The sequence below is a fragment of the Anas platyrhynchos genome, chromosome 8, assembly GCF_047663525.1.
Source record: "Anas platyrhynchos isolate ZD024472 breed Pekin duck chromosome 8, IASCAAS_PekinDuck_T2T, whole genome shotgun sequence".
In the NCBI taxonomy this organism is placed as follows: domain Eukaryota; kingdom Metazoa; phylum Chordata; class Aves; order Anseriformes; family Anatidae; genus Anas; species Anas platyrhynchos.
Window position 1 is genome coordinate 18,642,558 of NC_092594.1, and position 26,529 is coordinate 18,669,086.

A 26,529-nucleotide genomic window follows, 5' to 3' on the forward strand; every position below is an offset into this window, starting at 1 on the left:
TACTCTTAGGTAATTCTCTAAGATTAGAAATAAGGACACCGTTTACCTGCAAACAGCCACAGCTGAGAGAAAAGGAAGAACTGAACACTCCGGTCCTGATCCAGTTTGATGAACTGCTCGTTAAGCTGTGAAGCAATGGAGATAATGCAGCAAGCACTCCCCATGCACTGGAAGTGGCGGATGGAGACAGATAGTAAGTTAAGGCTAAGGAGCCACAATCTCATCTTACACTAACTTGGCTATTACAGCTTTAAGAGAGAGGTTTGGAAAGTTTTCCACTCCATATTACTCTTGCACACCCCTTCTAAAATTAGAAAGGGGCAGCTGGCTATTGCAACTGAGAGAGCGAATGGATCCCCCCAGCCTGCCTCCCCCCCTTTCCTTGACTGACACGGCTCCCAAGAGCCATGGAGGAATTTGGGGAAGGGTGCTTCCACCTGTTGAACATGGAATGAGGTTGTCCAGGCACTCCATTATAAATCCAACTGTCAGGCGCTGACAATAAAACAGGACACAGGACAGCTGTGAGGACTACAGGAACCCCCTCCCTTCCCCTTCTACATACTCGTATAATTTTGCAGCTTTGTCTTACAGCAGAAACAATGCATGAAAAATTGTTCTGTGTGATTTGGGCTTATAAAACAGAAGGACTCACTATAGATCACTTCAGATTTGGTCTCAGTCTTCCAGCTGTGCTACAGGGTCTTAGCACAGAATCTGGCACTATGCACCTCCAAAACCACATTTTTCTCTAAATACATAATGGTGATTGCACCACAGACATTGCATATAGCTTCATTCTGTACAGCAAGCACTTGTATGTCTACCGTAACGTGGAGCTCACCTTGCCTTTTACACCCAATTTGTGTTGAATCGATTATCACTTCAAAATATTTTTCACAATAAGATATCAGAGGCATGACTTAAAAAAAAAAAAAAGTGGAAAATCAGTAAATGCTGTTGTTGGTGTAAAAAAAGGGGGGGGGGGGGAGGAATTATTCCTTATAATCACCTGTTTAGCATATTCAAAACTCCTCTGCTCAGTGCAAGGTGACTCAGAGCAGGGTGTGCGAGACAGGTAACAACAGATGAGGTGATGCATTGTGTTAAGTCCCTTTTACATCAATTGCTGCTGAAGGCAAAATAAGTATTGCCATCCCCTAGGTGCACAAAGGCAACAGCAGGAATTGCAGAAAAGGGCCCCTGTCCTTTGCTCTGCTTGGACTGGCTACCTGCAGGGGATTCTTGCAAGCTCCCAGGCGTCTGTCCATCTGCTCACAACATGAGGAACAGTTCGACTGCCCTGGGAAAAGATCCCTAACAGGACAAAATCCCAGTTTCTCTTTCCTGGGTGTCTCACTCCAGGAAAAGCAAGCTCCTGAGTCGGTTGGTGGAGAAAGCAATAAAAGCAACAGTAGACAGGTAATTTCAGAATTTTGTATTAAAGGGTTAGAAATCTATTTCTAGTAATGCACACAGTTCACTGTTCAGCACAACCAAATGATCTGTGCTGCTATTTCTTATTACCAGAACAGCACAGCATTTTCCAATCCAATTTGCAGAGTGCTGGAAAATAAGTGTTCTGTACTGTTTTGTCTACAAATTAGAGCTCGACTGGTTCTGCTCCCCTAGAATCACGTTCTACCCAAAGTTTACATGATGTAAGCCCACGGAACAAGAATCATCCCCTTTTCAGCCTCAAGGCCAGACCTGGTGTCTTTGCTGTCTATAACCACAGCTTTGCTATCACAGGCTATTTGATTTGCTGAGTTGTTGACAATTAAGGAGTCAACTTCAGAAATGAGATTTACTCTGGAAGCAGCCAAAGCATTTTATCATTTTGAAAACATCAGCTGGCTCTCTATCTGCTGCAGGCAATGAAATAATAATACAAGGAGGATAGTAATCAGCTGCCTGTGAGCAACAGACAGGTATTACTCTTCACCTCTGGCTGAGGAGGAGTTACTTAATGAGATCTGACTTAACTACCTGCTGATACTTAATGAGAGACTTTTAGGGACAAAGCCACAAACAGGACCTACTTCTTCACCAGCAGGAACTGTCTTCTAATTCTGACCCTTCCCACTCCTCCAGAAGGGGCTTGCTTTTACTTTGTCCAGAGCATATATACGGAAATACATTCCACTTTCCCTACAATTACCAAAAACGTAATTCTTGTCTGTCACAGCACCAAGTAGAGCATTAAGTCTTTAGCTTCCAGACACCTTTCTATTTTGTCTTGAAATAGGGGAACATCATTCTGTAATATCCTTTGTCTGGGAGGGTGGGGTGGGGGGCGGAGTTAATAAAAGAGAGTAAACTGAATTACATGTTTTGTTAGTATAAGAGCATGGAATCTTCTGCCTTCATGTCATAGCTTTTTTTTTTTTTGTGTGCGTGTGTGGATGGCAATTCTGCCAAGTGCATCCGTTTTTTCTAAGCTATTTTAGCTAAGACCTGTCCCTCCAGCCATTCACAGCACACTAACTTGGCCCAGAAGGTACAGGAAGATGCGGCTAGAAATGGGACAAGAGTGAAGTCACCTCTTTAGTCATCTGCTGACTCTGGTATCAGACTAATGAAACAAGTGAACCATACATTAACATAAATTCCAGCTAAAATGAGACCTGAAAAACACTACAAGAACACCCATAAGAGAAAATTCAGAGCTGTTACAATTTCCTGAATCACGCCCAGCTAGAGAACAGCCCAGATACCATCCACCCCACTCAAGTGTCTTAGAACTTCTAAATTTCACAAAAGGTCTTATTTTAGTTGTATGTATCTGGTCAAAGATAAGGGAATAGCCTTAAACATATAAGCCAGAAAGTCTGAGCACGTAAAATTCAATGGGCAAATCTGAAAATGTTTTATAAAACAAACAGGTAAATTTATTTTTAATGATTACTAAAATAGTTTACATAATATACAAGCAGATATGCTATCAGGGTACACTCAGAAATAAATCACAGTTTGTTTTTTTTAAAAATGCATTTGTCCAGTGAAATGTTCAAAATGTGAATGCCATCTTGTCCTTCCTGAGCTATTCTTAAACATCTGGAACAGCAGCACTTCCATGTCAATGCTGGACCTCAGTGGTCAAAACAAATTAACCACTGCTTTAAGTGACCACAGTTATGTGTCTCTCAAACTGTGTTCTTTTATGTTTATTTATATGCTTAAGGTGATTTTGGTCAATTCCACATCACACCCCAAACCTTTGCTTGCGCAGAGAAGTCAGAAGCTCCAGCACCTCCAAGAGGTTTTCCTAGTTAACGAGGATGTTTACAGGACAGCTCAAGGGACTTGTGAATAAAGGATAGGTCCAAGAACCACTAATCTCAGCTGATACAAGAAAATGTCCCACTAATTTGAGAACAGTCTTCACACATTCATTCAAACTCAATAAAACTGAATGCACTTAGACCAGTGGTTCAAGAGCATACACTAACAGCAATGAAATGGAAGTGCTGCAATTCACTTTTTTTTTTTTTTTTTACACAAAATATTTACAATAGAAATACATGTTTTTAGTCTGATATGAGGGATTCTTGGCAGGAGGCACTCTAAAAATATGTTTTAAAAACACGCGTTGCAAATCTGTTCTTCACTAAAAGCTTATGCAGCAAGCAGCAGGTTATATGCAGACACATGAAAAAAGATCCGTTTTCTAGTATACCGAGTACCACAAATAAATAAATTCTCTTGATGCAAAAATAGTTATCTTATTAAAGGAAGAAATAATTACATCTTCCTAAACTTTTGTTTGGAAAGATGTAACATGTCTTTAGTACACATGTGGCTGACTTTTTCATTTTTCTCCAAGTTTTAAGACTCGCAAAACTTTGACAAACAGCAGAGAATTCTTGGACACAGTGAGGCAAAGAGGAACTAAGGGATCATTTACCTGACATCTACTACTAACTTCAAATTAATGTCTGAACTCCAGCTTTTCTCACTCTCCTGACTGGTTGGGGCTGTCTCATTTTAGAAAGAAATGCTTGCTGAAAGGTCCTCCAAAAGTCACAAATCTCTCAAGCAATTCTCACCATTTCTAGAAGTCTCCAGAGACAGCTGACATCTACGCTGTAGTTAAAGGGACCAAGAAAAAACTTGTGTTTAGACCCACGTCACTTTATCATTTTCACTGCATTATAAGAAAAGTAAGCAATTCTGGAAGATGAAGCTGATGTTTTTACATCCCATTACCATGTTACACGTGATATTAGCTTTTATCCACCAGCAGAAAGGGATCTGATCTTCACAGCAAAGCCAACAGTGCACCAAAACAGTTTCATGAGCAGATGAGTGTTTCTGCAGTTGTGGATGCTTGCTTCTAACTGCAGGACACCAAACCTGAGTAAGTTACTGAAGACAACTTACCAAGAACAATCAAGTTCCTTGTTTATGTTCTGCAGTTTATTTAGAGAAGTCCCAGTTACTTTAGTAGAAGCAATCCTGCTACTTGGTGAAATTTCTTTGCACAGAAAGGACTTTGTGCTGCCTGAGCTCAGCAGCCACAGTAGGTTTTTCCCTGTTCAGCCATTACAACATATTTTTTGTCTTCCTCCTTTCCAGAGTCCTCTCTAAGAACTTTTATGTGCATCCCTCCATAGGAAGGCCCTCTTCAGGCCTAACAGGTAACACAAGGTGAGAGATACGGCTCCACAGTCCACTCAGCTTATCTGTATCCATGCTATTGTAAGAACTGGGAACATCCGAACTGGTGAACTTGGTCTCGAGGAAATCCCTCACTTTCTCCTCAAGTTCTGGCACAGTAAGGCTCTTTCCCAGTGACTTCTCATCCAGGAGAACAGTCAGCAGAAGAGCCACATCCTTAAATGCTGCATTTTCATGGTCACAGTACTTGTAAAAAATCAAGGTGGAGCCTGCAGGCAGTAACTCAAAACGATGCACCACTGCTACCTTCTTGCCTTTGCTGAACCCAGAGCTGAGCTGGTTATCTACTTCCATCTTAACATCGTCACTATCCATTTCGGCTTTGTCTGCCCCGTTAATTTTGATTGCAGTAGCATTCTGGGAGAAGGCAAAAGCATCAGCAATCTCATTACTGAGGCACCTTAGCGCTTTCTCAGCTTCTTGGCCAGCTGTGAACAGTAAGATGGCTGGCTTCGTGTGCGGCTGGGAAACGTTGAGGTATTTCTCAAGGAACATGTGGGTTTTTCTCCACAGACTGGGGTCCTGACTTTGATACGTTTCTTTGAGTTTATCCATCCGGGCCCGAAACACTTGCAGAATTTGAGTAGTTCTACTTGACTTTGTTGTTGACATTGTTAACATTCCCGTCCACCAGACACACAATGCCAGTGCGACAATTAACAGAACCAGTAAAGTCCATCTCTTTCGAAATCCAGTCTTTGATCCACCATCCTCTATAGAAAAGAAGTGCAAAATGATGTTTTTAAAAGGAATAAGAAGCCAACAAGCAAAAACCAACAGCAAAAAAAAGAGCATACAGTAGAGGTCAATGAAATCATCCCACTCTCAAGCTACTGGTACAGCAGTTGAAGAACATAAAGATGTTCTAGGTTAAAAGAAAACCTTTCAGATTTCACTTTTCCAGGGTAAAACAAAGCCTTTCATTTCTTCAGCAAGTTAGTGAAGAGTCATCATTTAAAAAGGACATTTTGAAGGATTTCCAGATTGACTAAGAAATTGGACATCCTTCTGAAAGAAGGAGCTCTTCTGGAAAATCCACCCTTTATTTAACCAAATCCAAACTAACAATTATAATGGCTCTCAGGAAGATCAAGTTTGTTCCTACATTTAGTTTCTGTAGAAAGAGCTTGATAGAAAATCTGGCAGCACCAGGATTGTTTGTGTGTTGCTGTTTGTCAGCAAGCATACAGAATATCAGGTATTTTGATTTGGTTTTGTGTTTGAACAGTTAAACTAACACTTGTTTGACCTACTGCAAACATAAGGCTTGATCCTGTCTCCAATAAAATCATTAACAAAACACACCAACTACCCTGGCAACAGCAAAGAACTATACCCCACACTACCTTTTTATGTCCTAGCCTTTATCAGGACAGCGACACAACAGCTATTAAATAAGAACATCACTAGGCCTGCCTCAGTTTTAATCTTGCAGCAAATCTCATAGACATTACAGATGGAAGACCTTAAATTTGGGTGGCAGCATTACCTATTGTACAAGACTCCTTCCTTAGCGCTGAAAACACATGCACTAGTGAGCAAAGCACCTGTTCTGGCAAGGACCATCAGTTTAACACCAGCAACCAAGAAATCTACTACTTGGACAAGCATCGGAATAGCTCATGTAACACAAGCATGAAATAAAAGTGAAAGCAGAAGTCTTACTTTTGGCCAAACGCTGTGACTGCTTCTGTGACTGCTTCACTATACTGGGTTGGTCTCGAAATTTACTTCTGCCTGTTAAGGGATTAAGAAAGCAACATGAGGAAAACACGTAAGACAACAATTAGAAGCAATCTTCCATTGGGGAATTTGGCAGGGAGTTGAAGTCACAGAACTGCATCACCTTCGATGGAAAGCTGTTCTTAGTTATGCTTTTACATACAAAATTCTCTGAAGCTTACAAGAAGGTTACTACCAAGAGCAGAGGCAAAGCTATGACCTCATCCTGAGTACAACTGTATCAGCTATGGGCTTTCTATTCCTTTCTGCCTCATCACCATCCTGTACGCAGGCAAGGCAAGTCTTGAACAAGGAAGATGAAACATTCACTGCTGTTAAGAGCCTGAGAAGCCCCCTTTGACTCTTGGCTTCCCAACTACACTCCTTGCCAAATGTCAGGTCTTAAGCCATCTTGACAGTCTTGCATAAAAAATGCAACCAACCTACCACAAAACATCCCTAGTGATTTAAATAAAAAAAAATAAAAAATTGAAAAGTTTTCCAAATAAAAATTCAGACATTTGAAGTACAAGATGACAAAATGGCAGATTTAACAACCTGTTATGGTCTGCACAAGGATACCACACCCCATTTAAGTTCCCCCATATTGCTCAAGAATTTGAGGGACAGAAAACCGAAACTTAATATATGTTTTAGGAAAACAAGACAATGCAAGATTTAGGTAGGAAAAGAAAAGCAGCATTTTAAAGGCAGAGTCTCACATCCCCTCCCATCTAGCTTGGTTGAGAGACCTGCTTCACTGTCACTCAGTTTATTGGGATGAATTGTGCTTTTAAAGAAAAATGCAAGCTTTCAACTTAAAATATACTTTTGGTCTGTTTATTTAAATGGGTTCAGACAGCAAAGTAGTACAGACACAATCCATCAAAGAGCGCTACGGACAACTTTCCCAGGAGACCTGTATGAATATATACAGAGCAATTATTGGTCAGCATGTTTTCTGCATTTAGGCAGTTAATTAAAAAGACATGAGAATTTCTGGCTCCTTGAGAACTACAGCCACTGGTTCAAAAGTAATATATAGCCAAATCAGGATACTGTCAATGACACTACTAAGAATAAATTGAACAAACACGCCCTGTAGTAGTTATTTCAAGAAAAGTAAAATAAATACAACAACCTTGCTTCTGTATGAATGTAATAACAGTAGGTGCTAAAAGCAGTTCTGGCTTAAGCCAAAGCTTAACCAGCTTAATGAGCTGCTCTGTTCTGCAATTCCCCTCCACCCTCAGTAGGGCAAAGACATGGAGCTTGTAGCTGGCTAAGCTGTCACAAGTCTAGTAGTTAACAGATCAGAATCATCCCCATTCTGTATTTTACAGGGTACCCTGTTTGCACAGACTAGTTTTCACATTTAGGAGACGGCTGTGATTCATATCCTTAAGGAAAACATATTTCAATGAACAATCTAATAACAGATTCTATCCTACCTATGAATCTTGCCTGATTTACAAGGCAATTTGCAATGAAAGCCAAGCAAATTATTTGTTTTGCCTAACTCAGAAGGTCTAACTTCTTTAGGCACATTGGACTTTCCAGTGTCAATTAATTTTCAAGAGTTCTTCACCCAGCAAGCATTGATTTGTTCAACAAGCACCCAGGATCTCTCATGCAGCATATATTGCCTCTGCAACAGGAATGAAAATATCAAACTAGCAAGAACAGCCTGCATCAATTCATATTTTCAAAGGTGTTTCACAAATGTGCAGCTACCACAAAATGAGCTTCTCTTATGGAAGGCAGTGTGGTTTAAAAAAAATTTCAAAAAATGTCAACTACCAAGTTCTCCAAAATGAATTCTGATTTACAAGACGTTGGTTTTTATCTTTACTGTTCAGGATAGAAACAAATGCTGAGATGGCAAGAACTGAAGGCTACTTAGAATTCAGAACTTTTTTTTTTCTTATTTCAAGTACTCTTCCAAGAGGAAAAGGAAAAAAAAAAAACAAAACACCACAAGCAAACAAACACAAAAGAGTCCCCCACCAGCATAAAAATCTGAAACAAGGAATTGGTCATTGGATGAACAAATTGGCATTTGCCAGTATAGAAAAGAGGCTGCTCCTGTCTAGGAGTATCAGAATGATGATTTAAATCACAGAAGGCTGACATTACCCAGGGAAAGTCTAGAGAGGAAGGTGACGTGGGTACACTCCTACCAAAAGGTGAAGGTTGTGTTCCCTCCCTCATGCCCACAATACCACTGCTATGTGCACTCCACTTACGACTGCCCCATGAACCAACTCAGCTTCCTAACCCAGCCAAAAAGCAAAAGGGTCATTTTCTGTTGGGTCAGCAAGTTGAATAACCTCACAGAAAGGCCTGGCTCTGGAACAAACCAGCTTTCCAGCTCCCATTTGTGTCTCCCTCCTGGGTCCCTTTCTACTCTCCTGGACTGAGAGTTACAGGGCACAAGAAAAATGTAAGCAGAGGAAAGGAGAAGGATTCTGTACTTATCACTTACCAACAGGGAAGGACTAGCTATCTATTTTTCTACTTACTCTGTGGCTTAGGTGAGTGGTGCTCTTGATTTTTCTCAAAGAAGTCAGCCTTGCTTTCTGAAACCAAAGCAAAAATAAAACAACTTGGTCATCACATCAGAGTTCAGAACAAAGTAGACAACCCAAATGCTTCTAGCTCTTGCTGTGCAATCTTCAAAGGTTATCAGGGAAGGAGCGTGTGCTGTACTGACAGACCAAACCTGCTCCATATGACAGCCTCTTGGACTGCTCTGTAGAGGGAGAAAGCTTCCATATCTAATGGAAAGGGCTTAATGTGGCCCTTCACCCTGCTTTTCCCAACATGCCACAGGAATATTCTTCCCACGTTTTCTTTAAAATGCAATGATGATGAAAACACGTGATTCTGTGATCACTACTGGAAGGTACCAGGTCTGACACTTGAAACTGAAACTCTTTGTTCAGCAAGAGGGAAAAACAAAAACACTGTAAAGTTGCCACCTTAACAGCAACGCTATCAAACCCAGAAGAACTCAGCAAACGGGCGCATTTTTCTAGCTGCCAGAGTAAAATGCCTGCATGTGCTCCTGGGAAACAGCAGGCTGACAGAGATCTGTTCTTTAGGACATCTCAGCTACTTAGTTTGCGTCTATATTTTGTCAGTCTGCACTCCTAATTGCTTTCAGTGCTCTTGCATAAGCAATGAATTTAACTGTGTGATTAGGACTGTTACTGACTGACTGAATGCAAACAACTCCCTTACTCTCCAACCATTTACCAGCTCTCCTAAAAACCTCCCTTACGTGGCTTATCTATTTAGATGTATTCAAATCACTTTCAGCAACTGAACTACCCTCTGCTGGTCTAAAGGAGCCTGTACTTTTTTCCTTGTTGTATTTTCCTATTGCTTCTGTAATATAAATCAACAATCCCTGAACAATGAACCCTTAAAACACTTGGTATAGTTAGCTTCCCCCTGCTAAAGTTGAAACTAACTCATCTTTTTAGAGAAGGGATGGTTTTGTTTTGCTTTGCAGGGGGCAGTTAAAGCTCCACTATTGTAAACATAACAGTTTTGGAAGCAGGTATCACATTACTCATCTTGATTTGCTTTTCAGAAGACAGAAGGTTATGTATTATCAAAGTTTAAAACCACACTTTCTTGCATATTGGGGTTTTACACCCCAGCAGATGGTTGTCATACTACAATCAGTTTTGGCTCACAGGCAGGAGCAGACCCTGAAAAAAAATATTTTCAACTCCTTCATCTGTTCGTGTTTCAACTCAACAACTCTCTCTGTTTTAAGAAAACTGAAGGGATGTCATTTTAGTACAATTAAGCAATCACTTATTACATCATGGGAAAGACATCGACAAAACTAGTGTTGTTACCTTTTAATGGTGCATGAACACTTGGTTGATGCCCTGCTGGTTTCTTGAGTTCAATGCCATCATAATCCTTTGCTTTTTCCTTTGCTGGGTTCTCTGGAAGTAAGAAATTTGAAGAACTGCCTACTAGGAAAAAAAAAAAAAAAAAGGATTGTTATAATTGCTGTATCATTTGTGTTCGTGACATCATGAAACTGATGAACCAAGACAGTTTCAGAACATATATGATCTTAATCTGTGATATTTCTAGTCATGATCTCATGAGAGTTACTTTCTAGAAAAGTAACCAAAAGAAACTAAGAATTGAAAAGTTTATGGCAAGTTTGAGTTCTACAAACACAGCTGTCTGCACCATACAGACTTTTTTTTAAGGAGTCTTTGGCTTAAAACCACTTTAAACAAACAGACATCAAGATACCAAATGCTAAGAGCTAGGAAATGCCCTACTAAAGGAATTCAGCGTAAACTAGTGAACACAAGCCTGGAAGTAAAGCGATTTTTTGCACTGGGCACACAATTTACAAACAAACAATAATTGTCCCATGTTTTCCATAGTGTTATGGAGAGGTAATAAGAGAGAGAAGCAACTTTAGAACGTAATTCCCCTTTTTAAATAGCCCAAGCTGTCCTTTATCTGTCTCTCTTTTTCACCTATCAACCATAAAGGAAATCTGAGGCACCTATGCTCCTAATTTAATCCTCAGATAGCTGGGAAGAAATCTAACCCCCCCTTTATATTGTTTGCCATAAATCACACAGCCATTTAGATGCTGAAATCAAACTTAGTCAACATAGAAGTAACAGAGCAAAGGTCAGGGCTGGGAAGCCAGTCAGAAACAGAAGGCCAGCAAAAGAGGTTTGAAAAGACAAAGCACAATCAGATTTAAGGAAAACAAATCCCCTCGGGTATGGAGTAAAAGCTGTAGTACTGCTTGATCATGATACAGTGACCAAGCTGAGGGCATAAGCAAGAAGAAACAGCAAACAGGAGAATACAAAGTGGTAAAGCTTCCTCTGCAACATCCACACAGGGCTTTGTTAAAATAATCAAACAAACCAGAACAGTACTGTGTTCTCCTATGGTTTCACAGATATTTTTTTTTTAATGTGCTTCTAGAGCTCTTACTGCATGTGTGAGGACAATACACATCTTGCCACCTACTGTTTATTAATTTTACCTCAAAAATAGTGAGCAAACCTTTTCTCTCAGATGTTCTGGTGGCTCTAGCACGCCAGTGCGTATAAAGAGTATAAAGGAGGAAAAAAAAGGTGGAAGAAAACCATAAATTTTAAACTGAGATGTCACGTCACAGGTAAAACAGTAAAGTACTTGCAAGTAGTAAGTGGGACACTGTATTTTCAAATTTGTCCTAAAAATCAGTTAAATTACTTATTTTCCGCCAGGCTAGAATGCAGATTCTCTCCCATTCACTTGTTTCCCAAGAATGCCAAACAACACAGCTGTGGTATTTCTCTACACACTGAGATTTTGCAAGAAACTCTCACCGTCAGCATTGCCTAGTAATCACAAGACCAGGATGATCTATGAATTTAAAGAGGGCTGCTCATTCAATCCATACTTCTTCATTCCTCTCCTCTTTGCACCATTCCATACTCTGGAAGCACTCTTAAAAGTTGTTGCGAACATGAAAGCTATAAACATACTTCACTGCTCACATTAACAGCTTGCAGACCAACATCTTCTGTGTCCAACAGACAGGAAGAGTATTGGGGCAAGCAGACAGCATGCACAGTAACTCCTACAGAGGAAAGTAAGCCTCCCCTGCATGGTTTAACTTCCATAAATATGTACATATAAAACTTCCAGTCCAGAACACACCTGTTGTACCCTCACAAGGCCTCGAGCCTCCTGCCCTAAGGACCATTTTTGCCTCCTGAGCAGCTAACAAAGATTTACCTGCACCTTAAACCTGCTAGCTAGCCACCTCCTGCAGTCACCTGCCAGGAGATCTTCTTGCAATCCCCGTTCCATAAACCAGCTAAATCAAAGGGTTTAGAAATCTGTAAATTCATAAACTACAGGCTTATAAACCAAAATACAAAGCCACTACTTTACCACTGCAAATTGGTCGTTTAACTCTGGTACACGTTTGCTCCTGTGGGTTCAATCTTCTTCAACACAAGAGATGAGCCTGCAACATTCCACAACAACTACAGACAGCACAAATTCGGGTGCCAAAAACATCCATCACTTGCCCTTTGCTTGTACAGTCATAAATTCTACTTGCTTTTTTTGTCTTTTAAGACAAATTCAGCGTAGGTCGCTAGTGTGCACTGTTAGCTAGCTGAACAAGAAGATGCCTGATCTGAGACAGGGTTTTTACACTCTTAAAATTCTTTAACTTTAGAAACAGGTTTCCTAATTTATATTTAAAGCCTCTAAGCATAAGTCAGAAGCCAGTTCCCCCGCTCATGGTTTCATTTCCATGCTGCTCCCTAGGAAGCATGACAATTACAAAGAAACAAAGCCCTTATAAAAGCCCTTCTGAAGATCCACCCTCCTTGTCCTGCTGCCTCACAGGCCCTGCATTCCCCCAGTCTTCCCTGAGCTCTGCAGAAGAACACAACATTAGCTACAGAGAGCAGCACCGTGATGGGGGTAATTACTCCTTCACTTCTATATCAAGCAGTATAGTCTCACATTTTACAACATTCGTGTACGTAACTGTCTTTATCAGTGTAGCGATAGGGCAAGGGTTAACAGCTTTAAACTAACAGGTAGATTTAGATTAGAAATAAGAAGGAAATTCGTTACTGTGAGGGTGGTGAGGCCCTGGCAGAGGCTGTCCAAAGAAACTGTGGCTGCCCCAGCCCTGGGGGTGTCCAGGGCTGGGCTGGATGGGGCTGGGGGCAGCCTGGGTTGGTGGGAGCTGTCCCTGGCTATGGCTGGGGAAGGAACCGGGTGGGCTTCAAGGTCCCTTCCAACCCAAACTGTTTTGTGATTTTATAAGCAAATGCCACTGATGCTGAAAGCCTGGGGAGGTGGGGGATGGCATCTCTCCCCCATCATCATCCTTTGAGATGCCCTCAGGAAAATAAATAAATAAATAAATCCACTCAGACGAACTTCCTAAAGCAGCGGCTTCCCACGGCTTTTCCAGAGACGAAGCTTTTCCACCTGCTAAGCAGCTGTGCTTTTTTTACGTTGTGCTTTACGCGCTAACTAGCGGCACCCTCACTCCTAACGCCGCTTAACGCCGAGGTTCCTCCTTCCCCACAGCCTCCGCCTTCCTCCTTCAGGGCGAGCCTTCCCCGCGGTGAAAGCTCGCAGGCGGCTCAGGAGACACAACGGGAAGGGAGCAGAGCCATCTGCCCGCAGCCCTGTGACGGGGCCGGCGGCACAGGAGGATTTTAGGCACCGCCGGGAGCCCGCACTCACCTGCCGCCCTGCAGGCTCGGATCGGCGGCCGGGTCAGGCGCTCCGGGCTCAGCACGCCGAGCTCGCCCCCTGCAACGACACACGCGTGAGGCGAGCGGGACCCCCGAGGGGGCTCCAGCTCCACGCGTCCCCTGCCCAAAGCCTCTCGCATCCCCCACGCCGCTCACCCTCCGGCGCCCCACCGGAGCCGTGCTCGGGCTCGGCCTCCCTCTCCGCCGCCTCCGCCAAGCGGGGGCTCTTTCGCCGCCGCTTCAGCTCGGGGGCATCCGGCGGAGCCCGCTCGTCGCCGTCCCCCACCATGCCGCTGGCGCTTCAGACAACCACCGCTTTCCCCTCAGCCCTGCCCTTCCCTCCCGCCGCCTCGCTCGGAGCCTCCCCGGGACCGAAGCTGCCGCCTCGGCGCGGCGGGGGCGGCCCCGGCTGCCTCATTTCCCGCAGCGGCCCCGCCGCTTCCTGCGGGCTGAGGGGCGGCCCCTGGGCTGCGCCGCCGCCATGTTGCGCGCGGCCGCGCTGAGGGGGCGCCGCCGCCGCCGCCATGTTGTGCGCGGCTCCCCGCGCAGAGCCCCTCTCGGGCACCGAAATTTGGGACTCTCTTTCTTTTTTATTTTTTATTTGTTTTGTACGTGTTGTCCATTATTGAGCATGGAGGCTGTGTGAGGCAAGCGCCAATCACTCCCCTGCGACAGCCTCCTGTATCCACACATTTCACTATAAAGTATTTTAATGCTATACCAGCCCACTGTAAACATTCCGGTTTTGCCTAGAAGCAAGTAAATATTTGTGAAGTAAATTATGCATGCTCTCACCTGTACCGGCAGGTGTCATACAAGATGTAAATGCTGAATGTAGGCATTGAACAATGTTTTCTAAAGCAAAAACAAATGAGGCAATAAATGCCGTGTTGGGAGGTTTCAAAGTACAGCCGAACTGTTAGTGCAATTCAAAGTAGGGAGGAAAAGACCTGCTGGAGGCACGGCTTGTGATCTCTGACCCGGCAGGTGACCGACCTGGTGCGACTACAGCTACCAAGCTGTATCACATTGCTCACAAGAAGAAAAGTGGGGGTCAAGATTAATTGAACGATTAATTAAAAGCAGTTTAATGAAAGAAAAGCAAAGGCTGCTCACAGAAGCAAGAAAAAAATCTCTCTGCTTTCCATCAGCAGGTGATGTCCAGCCACTTCCTGGGAAGATCGGCTTCAGCACACGCAGCAATTGCTTCAGAAGACAAACGCTTTCATAGCAAATGCCCCTGCTCCTGCTTGCCCTTAGTTTTTAGGGTTGAGCTTGAGGTTATAAGGCATGGAGTATCCCTTTGGGCAGTTAGGGTCAGCTGTTCCAGCTGTGTCCCTTCCCAGCCTCTTGTCTGGGACTACTGGCTTTTGGGGGGCTGGAAAGAGAGCCTTGATGCTGTGCAAGCACTGCTCAGCAACAGCCAAAACTCAAAGCACAGCACTTTTTGGGATGCCATGAGGACAGTGAGCCCCATCCCAGCCAGACCCAGTGCATCACCAGTACAGGAGTTCAGGATGCTGTGGGAGCAGAAGGAGAGCAGACCATGGCATAGGGCTGGGCTTTTTGCACTTCACCTAAATGATATTTCCCCACCCAGTCAAGCACGAACTTTTTACAGACCTGGTGTCCAAAAATGAGTCTAATCCCGAAACTCTGCCCCCATCACCCCTGTGCCAGGAAGGTCTGGAAGTGTCTTGCACATAGCATAAAAAAGTACTTTTTTTTCTGTCCACTCAAACCTAACCCACTGCCTGTTTCGCAAATGTCTCAAGTTCTGGTAATGAGGGGTTTGGTGAACAGTAACTCCACGTGGATCAGCCCTCCCCTCTGTCAGCCTTCTGCTCCCCAAATTGAAGAGTCCCACTCCCAGACTCTGCCCTGTACTGGCACTGCTTCAGTCGCCTTTCCCTGTGCCTCGTCTCAGCCATTTGTGGATGGTAAAAATGTTCCAGGCTGACCTGTGGGCTCTGTCCCTTGCATCGATGCCTTTCCCCCGTGTGCCCTGTGCCATGCCACCTTTTCCCATGAAATGGGAAATATTTTAATTTTTTTTTGAAAAGCAACACCTGGATGTATTTAAGCCTACAGCACAGAAATGCAGCCAGAAACACAGTCCAAAAGGAGTTCAAAAACGCTGAGCGCTTCCGGGAATGACAGCCCTGCTTCTCCTGGTGGAAGAGCTGCCAGCACTGGAGAGGAGGGAGGAAAACTACAGCTCCCAGCAGCCTGCCTGGGCTGCCGTGGAAGGGCAGGGTTCACCCTCGCGCCGACAGCAGCGGAGGATTTAGGGCGCGTTCGGGAAAAGGGCTGTCTGGCCAAGCCAAAGGGCCTCCAGGAAGGACAAGCCCCGGGGCTATTACTGGCCACCTCGCCGCTTCTCTTCACAGCCCCGACAGGCTCCAGCCCTGCCCAGGTAAGTGTCTGAGGGCATGGCGGCTTTGTGCTTCCCTTTCTGCAAGTGGGAATGGCACAGAGAAGGGAGGGACAGCAGCCAGGCCAAGACAGCCATAAATGAACCCCCACACTCCTAAATCTTGTTTTTAGCAAGAAAACTGAGCTGTAGAGGAGCCAAGGGGAAAGGTTCCCCTCCAGCCGCTGTGACGGCTGGGTATTGAGATCTTTGATCTGCATGAACCCAGCTACAGCGGGGAGAGTTTCTCTGGAGTTTTCCACGTTGCCTGTGGCTGGTCAGCAGGCAGGCGTTGCCCTTGTCACTGAAGGTTCGTGGCATACAGTACCAGTTACATGAACCCGTTTTCATGCCTCCCAAATAATTTTGAGCATGGAGGGGGGATTCTCCTCTTTCACCATGAATCACTGTGGCTGTGTTTGTGCTTGTCAGGTCTACAAATGTTCAGCTGCAGTTCCTGAGGCCAAGGCAGGATGGTGGTCCTGCTGGAGGTACGACTTGGTCAGCCACCCCACCAGCAGGGAGACAAATCCCTGCACAAGCAAAGGAGAAAGTGAAGTAAAAGGTACCAAGACCCCACAGGAGCAAGAAAATGGAAAAGAATCCAAGTGTGGATCTGCCTGGAGGTAAGCCAACCCTGTGCTTGCTCCATCTCCTGGGAAAATCCCATCATGAGAGTATTTCAACAGTGATAAAGGAAACTGAAACAAAATCACAAGCTGAGAAAAATCCCTTCTTCTCCAGGCCACGTAGTAACAATTTACCTTCACTTTTGGATTCCGGTCAGCAGCAAGTTTAGGCTCAGTGTCCAGGATGGCAGCACGAGAAGGGCTAAAGATAGAGCTGCAGGCTAGGAGAACTTTGTTCCTGGTATCCTAATGCTTCCCCCTGGGAAACAGCTTTGTAACGTGGGCTGCAGGGAGGGGAACACCTCCTCTGGGTCAGCTGCCAAGTATAAGTGCAATCAGGTAGAGCAGCAGGGTTATGCATGGTATGTGGCAGGGGTAGAGTCACCTCCCTCTGGTGACCAGTCAAGGAGGAGGCTCTGTTTAACACAGGTGTTTCAGATGGACCTGCAAGGAGAAGCGGGGAGTTAACAAACAGGCTTCCAGTGAAGAAGTGAGTCCCATCGGGTTGTATCTGCCAGGTGGGCACGACACAGTTCACCTCAAGTGCAGGATCCAAATTCTGCAGAGGCCAAAAGCCACAGATCTGCAGATGTTAAATAATAAGGCAGTTTTCCACCACCCAGAGATACAAAACCTGCAGAATAGGCAGGGCAAGGAGCACTGCTTGTTCCCAACTTGAATAGCAGGATACCTCCACGTTCACTGCATTTCAGTTCCTACCATGCACTTACATCCTCCTGGTGCCTTAATACATGAACATTTCAGTGATACCTTGATGCTATAATCTTATCAGACCTGTCCTAGGCATTCAGAATTGCTCCTGTAACAACAGGAACAAAGCAACAAAGAATGTAAAAGTCCAAAGGACAGCATGTTCTGACATGTGACAAGCACAGCTTTTCTCTGTTTTCGAATTAGGAGAGAGTTCCTTCCATTTTTGTATTTTTCTAATTTAGCATCATTATTTCTCTGTCATTGTAGTGTGTTTTTCTCACTTTTGGTCACCCAAGGTACTCAGCTGTGTTGTGGCCAACCCACCACACTGTGAGCTTTCACACATTTGAGCTTTAAAAAAACAAAGCTACCAGCACTGGACAGGTCAAAGTTTGGAGAGAGGATTGCATCTCTGAGAGTGATCACTCATTGTATGGCCACTACTACAGTCAAAACTCGTAGAGGGCAATTTGAGCCGTCTGTCTGGACAGAAGGCAGTGTGATTCCCTGGTGATGATGGCTGGTTGTGGTAAACTCTTCTCCAGAGCAGCACGTGTAGATGTTTCTGAAATGCAGGACCCGGGAGTTTTACAGGGTGGTGGTGAAGCACTGGGTATTCCCATGTCCTGCATGGCTAGCTGAGCTTGTGAACTCTGATCCCAACAGCTGGGCCAGCCCAAGATGAGGTGGAGAGCACAGCAGAGCATCCTGCACACCAGGAGCCCCCCAGAGAAACACTTGAGCACCAAGAGGCGAGCAGGTGTCCTGAGACCTCCTGCAAACCAGAGGAGGACTCTTTGGTGAGTAATCCACCAACTGCTTTTGGGGAAGAGGTGAAGCCATTGGAGTTAGCTGGCCCCACAGTGGAGGAGAAGGCTCCTCAGGAATCTGAAGCATCACTGGAAGAACCTGTGGAGATGAGACATGGTGTCTCCGAAAGACCTCAGGAAGAAGATGACTCGGACAGAGGTGAGTCCCTCCCCATCTGCCTGTACTGCATTTCCAAAATGCTGATAACCTGGGCCTTTCCTTCAAGGAGGCAGAACAGGAGAAAAGGGGGCTGGTTCTTGTGCTGAAAGAAGCTAAGCCTAGGTCTATGAATTTCACTCCCTACAGCCGTGCAGGCCCAAGACAAAACGGACAGCAAAGGAGACAGCAATGTCCTCCAGGAAACTCAGCAGGACCTGGAGATAAGCAGGCAACGTGAAAGCTGCACAGCAGAGGAAGATGCTTTATCAAGAAAGGAGTCACTGAGCTCTGAGAGCAAAACGACACATTCAGATGTGAACGCCACAGAAGATGTCACTGAGGGCCTCTCAGCAGAGGAGAGCACCAGTGTCCCTCTGCTAGGTCAGGAGCCAGGAGAGCACAAAGAGCCAGAAACACAGGAGAGGGAATCCTCAAGCACATTAAGGAGCAGACATGAGACAAAAGGTGAGCTGGTAGTGCTCATTGTAGTGCTTGATCAGTCATAAGTCATTTCCAATAATACCAGTTGAAATTTGAGCCTCAGTTCGGTTTTGTAAGATTATGTCTATGTTGCAAATTCTTATATTCAGCCTCAGAATGTCTCTATTGAACAATGCCCTAATATTTGGGTTTAATTTGCTGTTTCTTTGTTAACATAGCCATTTGGAAGAGTAGCCCCATTGGCAATAAAAGCTGGGGTACAGGAAGAAGGTGGCGGAGAGGAGGTTGGCTTCCAAGGTGGCCATTGCATGGAGGCAGTGAGCATTATGTCCAATATTCAACAGAAAGAGACTGGATAGACTTAAAATTCTTCAAGTCTATCATATTAATTTACCAGCCTAGGAAAACTGCTGTTGTTTGGGGAAGATCTGGCAATGTAGCATTTAATGAAGGGACTGCCAGTCCCTGTAGGATGCTGTGCACTGGGTCTGGCCAGCACAGAGTTAGCTTCCAGCACAGCAGCCAGCAGGGGGTTGTGTTTTGGATTTGTGGTTAAAAATAAAGCAACAGAAAGTGTTGATAATGCACCTGTGTTTGGGCTACTGCTGAACAGGGCTTGCACAGCCTCAAGGTTTTCTCTTTCTGCCAGCATGTAGGATGGGATGGGCAAAAGATTTGGAGGGGACACAGCTGGGACAGCTGTCCCAAGGTAACCCAAATTATTCCATACACCATAATGTCATGCTCTGCCATAAAACTGAGGAACGGGAAGAAAAAAGGGGGAGATGTGGTTGGCTTTCAAGTTGGCCATTGCATGCAGATTCTCTGGTCATTGGTCCACTTGGGGCAGATGATCATTAGTGACCTCCACTTCCTTCATCTACTCAGTTGCCTTGACCTTCACCCACAAATTTTCTCAATTTTGGTCACCCTGGGTGCTCAGCTGTGCCGTGGCCAACCCACCACACTGTGAGCTTTCACACATTTGAGCTTTAAAAAAACAAAGCTACCAGCACTGGACAGGTCAAGGTTTGGAGAGAGGATTGCATCTCTGAGAGTGATCGCTCACTGTATGGCCACTACTACAGTCAAAAATCATAGAGGGCAATCTGAGCCCTCTGTCTGGACAGAAGGCAGTGTGACTCCCTGGTGATAATGGCTGGTAGTGGTAAACTCTTCTCCAGAGCAGCACGTGTAGATGTTTCTGAAATGCAGGACCTGGGAATTTTACAGGGTGGTGGTGAAGCACTGGGTATTCCCATGTCCTGCATGGCTAGCTGAGCTTGTGAACTCTGATCCCAACAGCTGGGCCAGCCCAAGATGAGGTGGAGAGCATAGCAGAGCATCCTGCACACCAGGAGCCCCCCAGAGAAACACTTGAGCACCAAGAGGCGAGCAGGTGTCCTGAGACCTCCTGCAAACCAGAGGAGGACTCTTTGGTGAGTAATCCACCAACTGCTTTTGGGGAAGAGGTGAAGCCATTGGAGTTAGCTGGCCCCACAGTGGAGGAGAAGGCTCCTCAGGAATCTGAAGCATCACTGGAAGAACCTGTGGAGACGAGAGATGGCGTCTCCGAAAGACCTCAGGAAGAAGATGACTCGGACAGAGGTGAGTCCCTCCCCATCTGCCTGTACTGCATTTCCAAAATGCTGATAACCTGGGCCTTTCCTTCAAGGAGGCAGAACAGGAGAAAAGGGGGCTGGTTCTTGTGCTGAAAGAAGCTAAGCCTAGGTCTGTGAATTTCACTCCCTACAGCTGTGCTGGCCCAAGACAAAACGGACAGCAAAGGAGACAGCAGTGTCCCCCAGGAAACTCAGCAGGACCTGGAGATAAGCAGGCAACGTGAAAGCTGCGCAGCAGAGGAAGATGCTTTATCAAGAAAGGAGTCACTGAGCTCTGAGAGCAAAATGACACATTCAGATGTGAACGCCACAGAAGATGTCACCGAGGGCGTCTCAGCAGAGGAGAGCACCAGTGTCCCTCTGCTAGGTCAGGAGCCAGGAGAGCACAAAGAGCCAGAAACACAGGAGAGGGAATCCTCAAGCACATTAAGGAGCAGACATGGGACAAAGGGTGAGCTGGTGGTTGCACTCTTCTGCTGCTTCTGTGTGTACCTGCCTGTGCTTTGCATAGGCATTGGAAAAAATATAATAAATGAGATTTCTAGTGGCTGTTTTCAGGTTTTTGGAGTATTTGCTCCTTAGCACAAAATTAACTGGCTTCTCTCTCTCTGTCTGCTTCCTCCTCCCCCCTCTCTTTCGCTGCACTCAAATTACCATTAACTCAAAGCAATATTAACTTCTAACTCTTTTCCACGGCTGGAAGCTCTGGAAAGCTCTGTTACTTGTCTCACAACCCAACTTATGCACTCCCTCAACAGCGAGTGACAAATTTCTTTCTCACTGTAGGATGTGCAGCCCCACAGCCAGAGGCTCAGCCATGCTTGCAGAACATTGCCACTCAAAATACAGAACAGGAGAAGACAGAAGAGTTCAGCTTACTGAAAGGTGAGGAAAAGAAGCTTCCCTTGTGCATTACTCATCGACCAGAAGGCCCCGATCCACCAGGAACAAGTAATGAAGCACATTTAATTATTTTTCTATCTTGGGATCCTTCACAGCCTTCTAAGGGTTCGAGGGAACTGCTTCTCATCAGGCAATAGGGATTTTGGGGAAACAGCTCACAAGAAAGCAATCCATCCCCTTAAAGATAGGGGAATGTCTGACCCAGTAGTAGGAGGAAGGCAGCTTAGGAACACTTAGCTGGGTCTGCCACCTCCATACATGGAGGCAGGTGCTCCAAAGGGTAACAAATCTTAAAGAAAACAGAGGTGTGTGGGGGGGAATGGGACAGGAGAAAGCTTGGTGCCAGCTGTAATTTCCTCAGTTTTGCACTGTAATTACGAAGCTGGAGCCCTGCCTCCATCTCTGGAGCTGCAGCCCCCCCAGCTGGTGTGAAGGAGCACAGATCCTACAGCATGAAGCAAGCACCTTCTTCACTGTGCCTGGGATCCCAGAGAGCGTGCCTACCTGAACCACTTTGCTGTCACGGGGGAAGGTCAAGCAGGGGGAAAAGAGCCCTTGTAGCCACTTTTCAGCATATCACCATGGGTCACTTGGGACTGACTGCTGTTCCCTGTTTGTATCTCTTCCCTGCTGAGCAGGACTTCTCATTCTGGGCCTATTATTGCTCATCTTCTGCATACTCTTCTTCATCAACCCAACCGCCGAGTCCCAGCCAGCCCCCAGGAACCCCACGGTGGAGGCCTTCCTGTCCCATTTCAACGAGCTGCAGGACAAGTTTCCCGGGCAGAATCCCCAGGTGTGGCTTCGTGGGCGCAAGTTCTTGCAGAAGCACCTCAACACATCCGAGCCCACGCAGCCAGCCACCATCATCCTCACGGCCGCCCGCCAGGGTGAGCGGACCTTGCGGTGCCTTAGCACCCATGTGGCTGATGCCTACTCGGCCGCCCTGCATGCCAGCACGGTGCAGATCGATGGCAGGGACATGTCTGAGCTCCAGAGTGATGAGGCCAAGCTGCAGGTGGACTCAGAGCTCAGTTCAGCTTTCCAGGCTGGGTACCATGCTGCGGTGGTGCACCGCTTCGAGCTGCTGCCGGCAGGGTCCACGCTCATCTTCTACAAGTACTGCGACCACGAAAGTGCTGCTTTCAAGGACGTGGCCCTGCTGCTGACCGTGCTGCTGGAGCAGGAGGAGCTGGAGACCCAGATCAGCCTCTCGAGGGTGGAAGAGAGGGTCCGTGACTTTCTCTGGGCCAAGTTCACTGGTGCCAGGACCCCCAGCTCCTACGACCACGTGGATTCTGACAAGCTGAGTGGGCTGTGGAGCCGCATCTCCCACCTGGTGCTACCAATCCATCCGGTGCAGAACATCGAGAAGGGGGGCTGCCACATCCATACCAAAACCTAGGGACAGAGACTGCCAGAGCCCTGGGAAGGGCTGAAAAGCCAGTCCTGGCCAGCCCCGGTGCAGGCAGAGACACAAATGAACAAGGAACTCACTTCGTAACACCCCCGTGCTATTCCTCTGCAATTTGTTTCCCATTCTTCCTGGGAAGAGTTCAACAGGTACAAATTGATCCTGGCCTTTTGGCCAGCTGACTGTACGCTTCCTTCTGACAGGTGGGAAGAGCTGATATTTTAGACTGCTAGTTGCACAGGAGCACATTACAATGTGGGGAGGCAGGAAGAAAAACAGTGCTTTGCAGGCAGTGGAACAAAGGAAGGTCAAATTCCCTAAACCCGACATTTTGAAGTCATGCTTCAAAAAGAAAATCAGTTTGCTAGTCAAGGGTTTGACCAGTCAGTCCTGATACAGCTCCACTGACCGATTTACAGCCAAAGGCCAGATCCTAAATGCCATCTGGCATTCAAACAAACCTGCAATCCAGAATTCCCCCAAACATCAATTACAAAAAATTTAAATTTGTCAGCACTTAAACACTACATAAAAGCAAGGGAATCCCACACACAGAGCAGCCCTTACGCTGTTCTCAAAACAGAGAACAAAACACAAAGCACTTCATTATCGCTCTGATGGTGCAAAGCCTCAAGGGATCACGCAGGTAAAGGAATGAGTAATAGAATTTAACTTAATGCTACCTCTTAAAAGAGTTCAGTTGTGATCCGTTTGCCACCACAGGGCTACAAGCACCTCTTTGGGCTGATGCATCAGCCTTGGTCCCACATGATTCACCCAGGTATCTGATCTGCACTTAGGGCTGGAAGCCATCAGAGGCATCTCTACGTCACGAGAGGAGCGAGCTGACAAAATGCCCCCTCAAGCCCCTCCACGGCTTTTCCAGGGTAATTCCTCACACACTAGGCCTTGCCCGGGGACCATGTGTTTGCAGCCCAGCAGTTCCCTGGCTTGCTTTCTGCAATTCTGCCTGCCCCTCCCCAGCTAACTTTTATTGATGAATGTAGATGATGACACTGATATTTATTTCAGACCACGTAAGGCAGCACACCGGCTCCTTGCCCACCAAAGGTACGTTTCCCTTCCTGCCAGGCAGGTGGTGCTCTGGCTGCTACTGGCAGAGCTGATACCAACTCGTAAAGACAAAATCTCTGGCATAAACACCAGAAACCCTTAAGCAGGCTGGTTTCTTACCATACCTCCTCTTCTGCACCCCAAGAAGAGAAAGCCAAGTCCTGCAAATGCTGTGGTGGCCCCGCACACTGAATTGCTGCAGGAGTGCTGGGGCAGAGCTGCTAACTCAGGGAGCACCTAGGAGCAGGCACAGGTTGAAGTATTTATAATAACCCAGCAGCCTGCCCCAGGTGTCAGCCCCTCGTGCCTACAATCCTGCCTGCTGGAGCACAGCGTGGCTTCTCTCTGTACAGACAGCACAGACTGAAGCCTTGCCGAGGCCGAGTCTGCATCTGAACAAGACACAAATCGAGAACAGGTTGCTGTTTTTACAAGCAGTGCATCTGAGTTCTCCAGACCCCTGTGTTGGCCGGGTCTCCTGCCCATGGTGCCTTGCTGATCTGCCCAGCTGCTGGCTCAGCTGCTCATGCCAATGCCTGAAATCACAGCCCGTCTCTCCCGTCCTCTGCCACGTGCCTTGTCCTCCCATGGGAGATTTGTGGCCATAAACCTGGAGCAGGGGACAAAAAGAGGGAATAAGCGGGGATTATTTGTTCAAATTGGAACCAAAGAGCAGACATTTCATTTCTTTTGACACCAGTCACAGGAAGACAAGACTTAGGAGGTGTTGCCCACTCTCTCCACACCTGACAGCACTTTATCCACTACCCCAAACTTACTGATGTTTATCTTCATTGGAGACAGGGAGCTGAGTTACCCCTGCAGTGTTAGCTGTGGGTTAGACATGAAGTGTCCCTTTGCAGTAGTTTTAACCATGCCAAACAGCAGGCTAGACATGCTGGAGCCCAGCATCAGCAGACCAGCCTCAGGGCTTGATTTTGTACAAGATACCGGTTGCTTCCTCCCCTTCCTCTTTTTTTTTTTTTTTTTTCCACTGTTATCCACTACTTTGGTAACAGAAAACAGTTTCTGCTCTGCATGGTTCAGCATTGGCACTGATGTAAGAACTGGCAAAGCATTAATCATGTTATTGTTATAGTATTTTAAAGTTAACTCACTACCAGTTTTATCTACTGTGTGTATAATGCATACTCAAGGCAACTTCGTGCTGCTTGGGCACCTCGCTGTAAGCATCATCCAGCAAAGCTGCTCTAATACAGATATATTTTTATGACCTTTTAAAGATAAAAAAAAAATATCTGCTTGCTTCTGAAACAAGATTTCTATTTAAAAATAAATGAGATTGTGAAAGAAACCAGCAAAGTCTTCAAATTGAGATGTAGCCTTACTGTATTCTGTTCTTTTCTCTAGCTATTTTCAGTTCACTAAGCAAAAGAGCTCATCATATTGGACAAAGTTTTATTTAGGTCAGGGCTGTAATTGTGCAAACAAAGTGAATACTTGCTTTTCCTGGAAGAACCCTAAACAACCTTTTTCTCAGTAGTTTGGGACAAACATCCATAGCTTCTTCAGCTAAGCCCAAAACTGAAACCCCACAAACTGCTTTGGAGAGACCCAGCTGCAAAGTGCAATCCCAACTGAAACATACTGAAGTTTACATAATAATTAATGATAATAATTAAACTGAAGCCCACTGACAACTGAGAAAGTTTAGACAGCAAATATATCTCATTTCAACACCCTTCCACTGTACTCGTGGTGGAAAAAAAAGTCTGTTCCACGCAATTTCACAACACCTCAGCACACCCAAATTTTAACATTTATGCAGAATTATTTTGCCTGGCTCCGGTTTAAACAGAGGGAGCTTTTTTCAGTCTCGCCTCTGAATTCAGAAGTCACCCAAACAGAGCAGCCAAATGCTTTCCAAGAGCAGCTCTATCTGGAAGGGTGCATTGTTTTGGGATGTTTTTCCCCCCCCGGATGTCATGCTCATCCTGATGTGTGATGGTAAACAGCACGATCATCCTTGCACCTGATGCAAGGAAAGGCTGAAATGAGACATGGTCCTGCTCTGCACCCTTCCAGGTAAAACAATTTATTCTTCCCTGGTACCACACCTCCCTGTGCCAAGAGCATCATATCTCCCCAAACACTCATCATCCATCCCGGAGCACATCTCCCTGCATGCATGCACACTGCTCAAGCACTGCAAGGGGTTTGGGCTGATTTTTTCATTCCTAATCTACGAAAGAATGAATAAATCATTTTCCTATTAGGCCTACTAAAGAAAATGCACCACCACTCCCCTACACTATCTCTATTTTATTTTTATATCCTGTCACTAACAGAAATGGTCGACCAGGAAGAAAAAAAAAAAAAAAAGACAAATTCCTGAACGAGTCTTTCCTCCTTTCATGATGGAAATCGCATTTGGATGTCCTTTGGTCATGGTGACACCAAAATCGGCCAATGTGTTGGTAAAGACACAGCTGTGATACACACAAAATTACCTGCCACAATTGTTTGTGCCAAGAGAGGAGCTTGAGGTTGCAGGACACCGTGACCTCCAAGGTGAGAGGTACTGGATCCCTGCACTGAGCTGAAGCAGGATGCAGTGTTTTTGAAGGGAAGCAGGGGAGGGAGGAAGCTCCCCCTGCAGCTCTAATTCTGCAGGGAACGATGTGCTGCAACAAGGGGCTCAGCAAAC

General features: G+C 45.6%; 3 protein-coding genes and 1 long non-coding RNA gene across 8 annotated transcripts in view; 2 read left to right on the forward strand and 2 right to left on the reverse strand.

Annotated features, from left to right (window-relative positions):
• Positions 1–186, reverse strand: part of CEP350 (centrosomal protein 350) — a 72,708-nt gene extending 72,522 nt beyond the window's left edge. The window contains exon 1 of the mRNA XM_038183220.2: positions 47–186. The gene's annotated coding sequence lies outside the window, so the exon portion shown is untranslated. The remainder of the gene's footprint in view (positions 1–46) is intronic.
• On the forward strand, positions 57–9,018 carry LOC140003074 (uncharacterized). The gene is made up of 2 exons (XR_011811033.1): positions 57–193; positions 4,579–9,018. It is a non-coding gene; the product is annotated as an uncharacterized lncRNA (long non-coding RNA).
• On the reverse strand, positions 2,867–14,511 carry LOC101790525 (torsin-1A-interacting protein 1). 4 transcript variants are annotated; one of them, XM_072041806.1, is made up of 6 exons: positions 14,478–14,511; positions 13,672–13,740; positions 10,275–10,394; positions 8,925–8,981; positions 6,346–6,417; positions 2,867–5,393 (listed from the first exon to the last, which is right to left on the reverse strand). In XM_072041806.1, the coding sequence occupies exons 1-6, from the start codon at positions 14,494–14,496 to the stop codon at positions 4,597–4,599; spliced, it is 1,134 nt and encodes a 377-aa protein (XP_071897907.1). In that variant the 5' UTR covers positions 14,497–14,511; the 3' UTR covers positions 2,867–4,596. The 4 variants fall into 4 exon arrangements, with proteins under 4 accessions (XP_071897907.1, XP_071897906.1, XP_071897904.1 ...); XM_072041805.1 differs by having other exon boundaries at positions 10,275–10,397; XM_072041803.1 differs by lacking the exon at positions 14,478–14,511 and adding an exon at positions 13,839–14,122 and having other exon boundaries at positions 10,275–10,397.
• A 1,326-nt stretch (positions 14,512–15,837) lies between these two features.
• On the forward strand, positions 15,838–25,197 carry LOC101797528 (uncharacterized). 2 transcript variants are annotated; one of them, XM_072041801.1, is made up of 8 exons: positions 15,838–16,098; positions 16,528–16,721; positions 18,105–18,407; positions 18,555–18,872; positions 20,154–20,456; positions 20,604–20,921; positions 21,257–21,421; positions 22,012–25,197. In XM_072041801.1, exons 2-8 carry the CDS (start codon positions 16,688–16,690, stop codon positions 22,776–22,778), a joined length of 2,208 nt encoding a protein of 735 aa, XP_071897902.1. In that variant the 5' UTR covers positions 15,838–16,098; positions 16,528–16,687; the 3' UTR covers positions 22,779–25,197. The 2 variants fall into 2 exon arrangements, with proteins under 2 accessions (XP_071897902.1, XP_071897903.1); XM_072041802.1 differs by having other exon boundaries at positions 15,841–16,098; positions 21,257–21,355.
• Positions 25,198–26,529: the final 1,332 nt, after the last annotated feature.

Coding starts and splice junctions, on each gene's coding strand:
- LOC101790525 (XM_072041803.1), bottom strand. CDS start 13,971: ATGGTGGGGGACGGCGACGAGCGGGCTCCGCCGGATGCCCCCGAGCTG. Junction 13,741..13,838: donor CTCCGGTGGGGCGCCGGAGG/GTGAGCGGCGTG, acceptor GTGTCGTTGCAG/GGGGCGAGCTCGGCGTGCTG. Junction 6,418..8,924: donor CCACTCACCTAAGCCACAGA/GTAAGTAGAAAA, acceptor ATCCCTTAACAG/GCAGAAGTAAATTTCGAGAC.
- LOC101797528 (XM_072041801.1), top strand. CDS start 16,688: ATGGAAAAGAATCCAAGTGTGGATCTGCCTGGAG. Junction 20,922..21,256: donor GAGCAGACATGGGACAAAGG/GTGAGCTGGTGG, acceptor TTCTCACTGTAG/GATGTGCAGCCCCACAGCCA. Junction 21,422..22,011: donor CCCCGATCCACCAGGAACAA/GTAATGAAGCAC, acceptor CCTGCTGAGCAG/GACTTCTCATTCTGGGCCTA.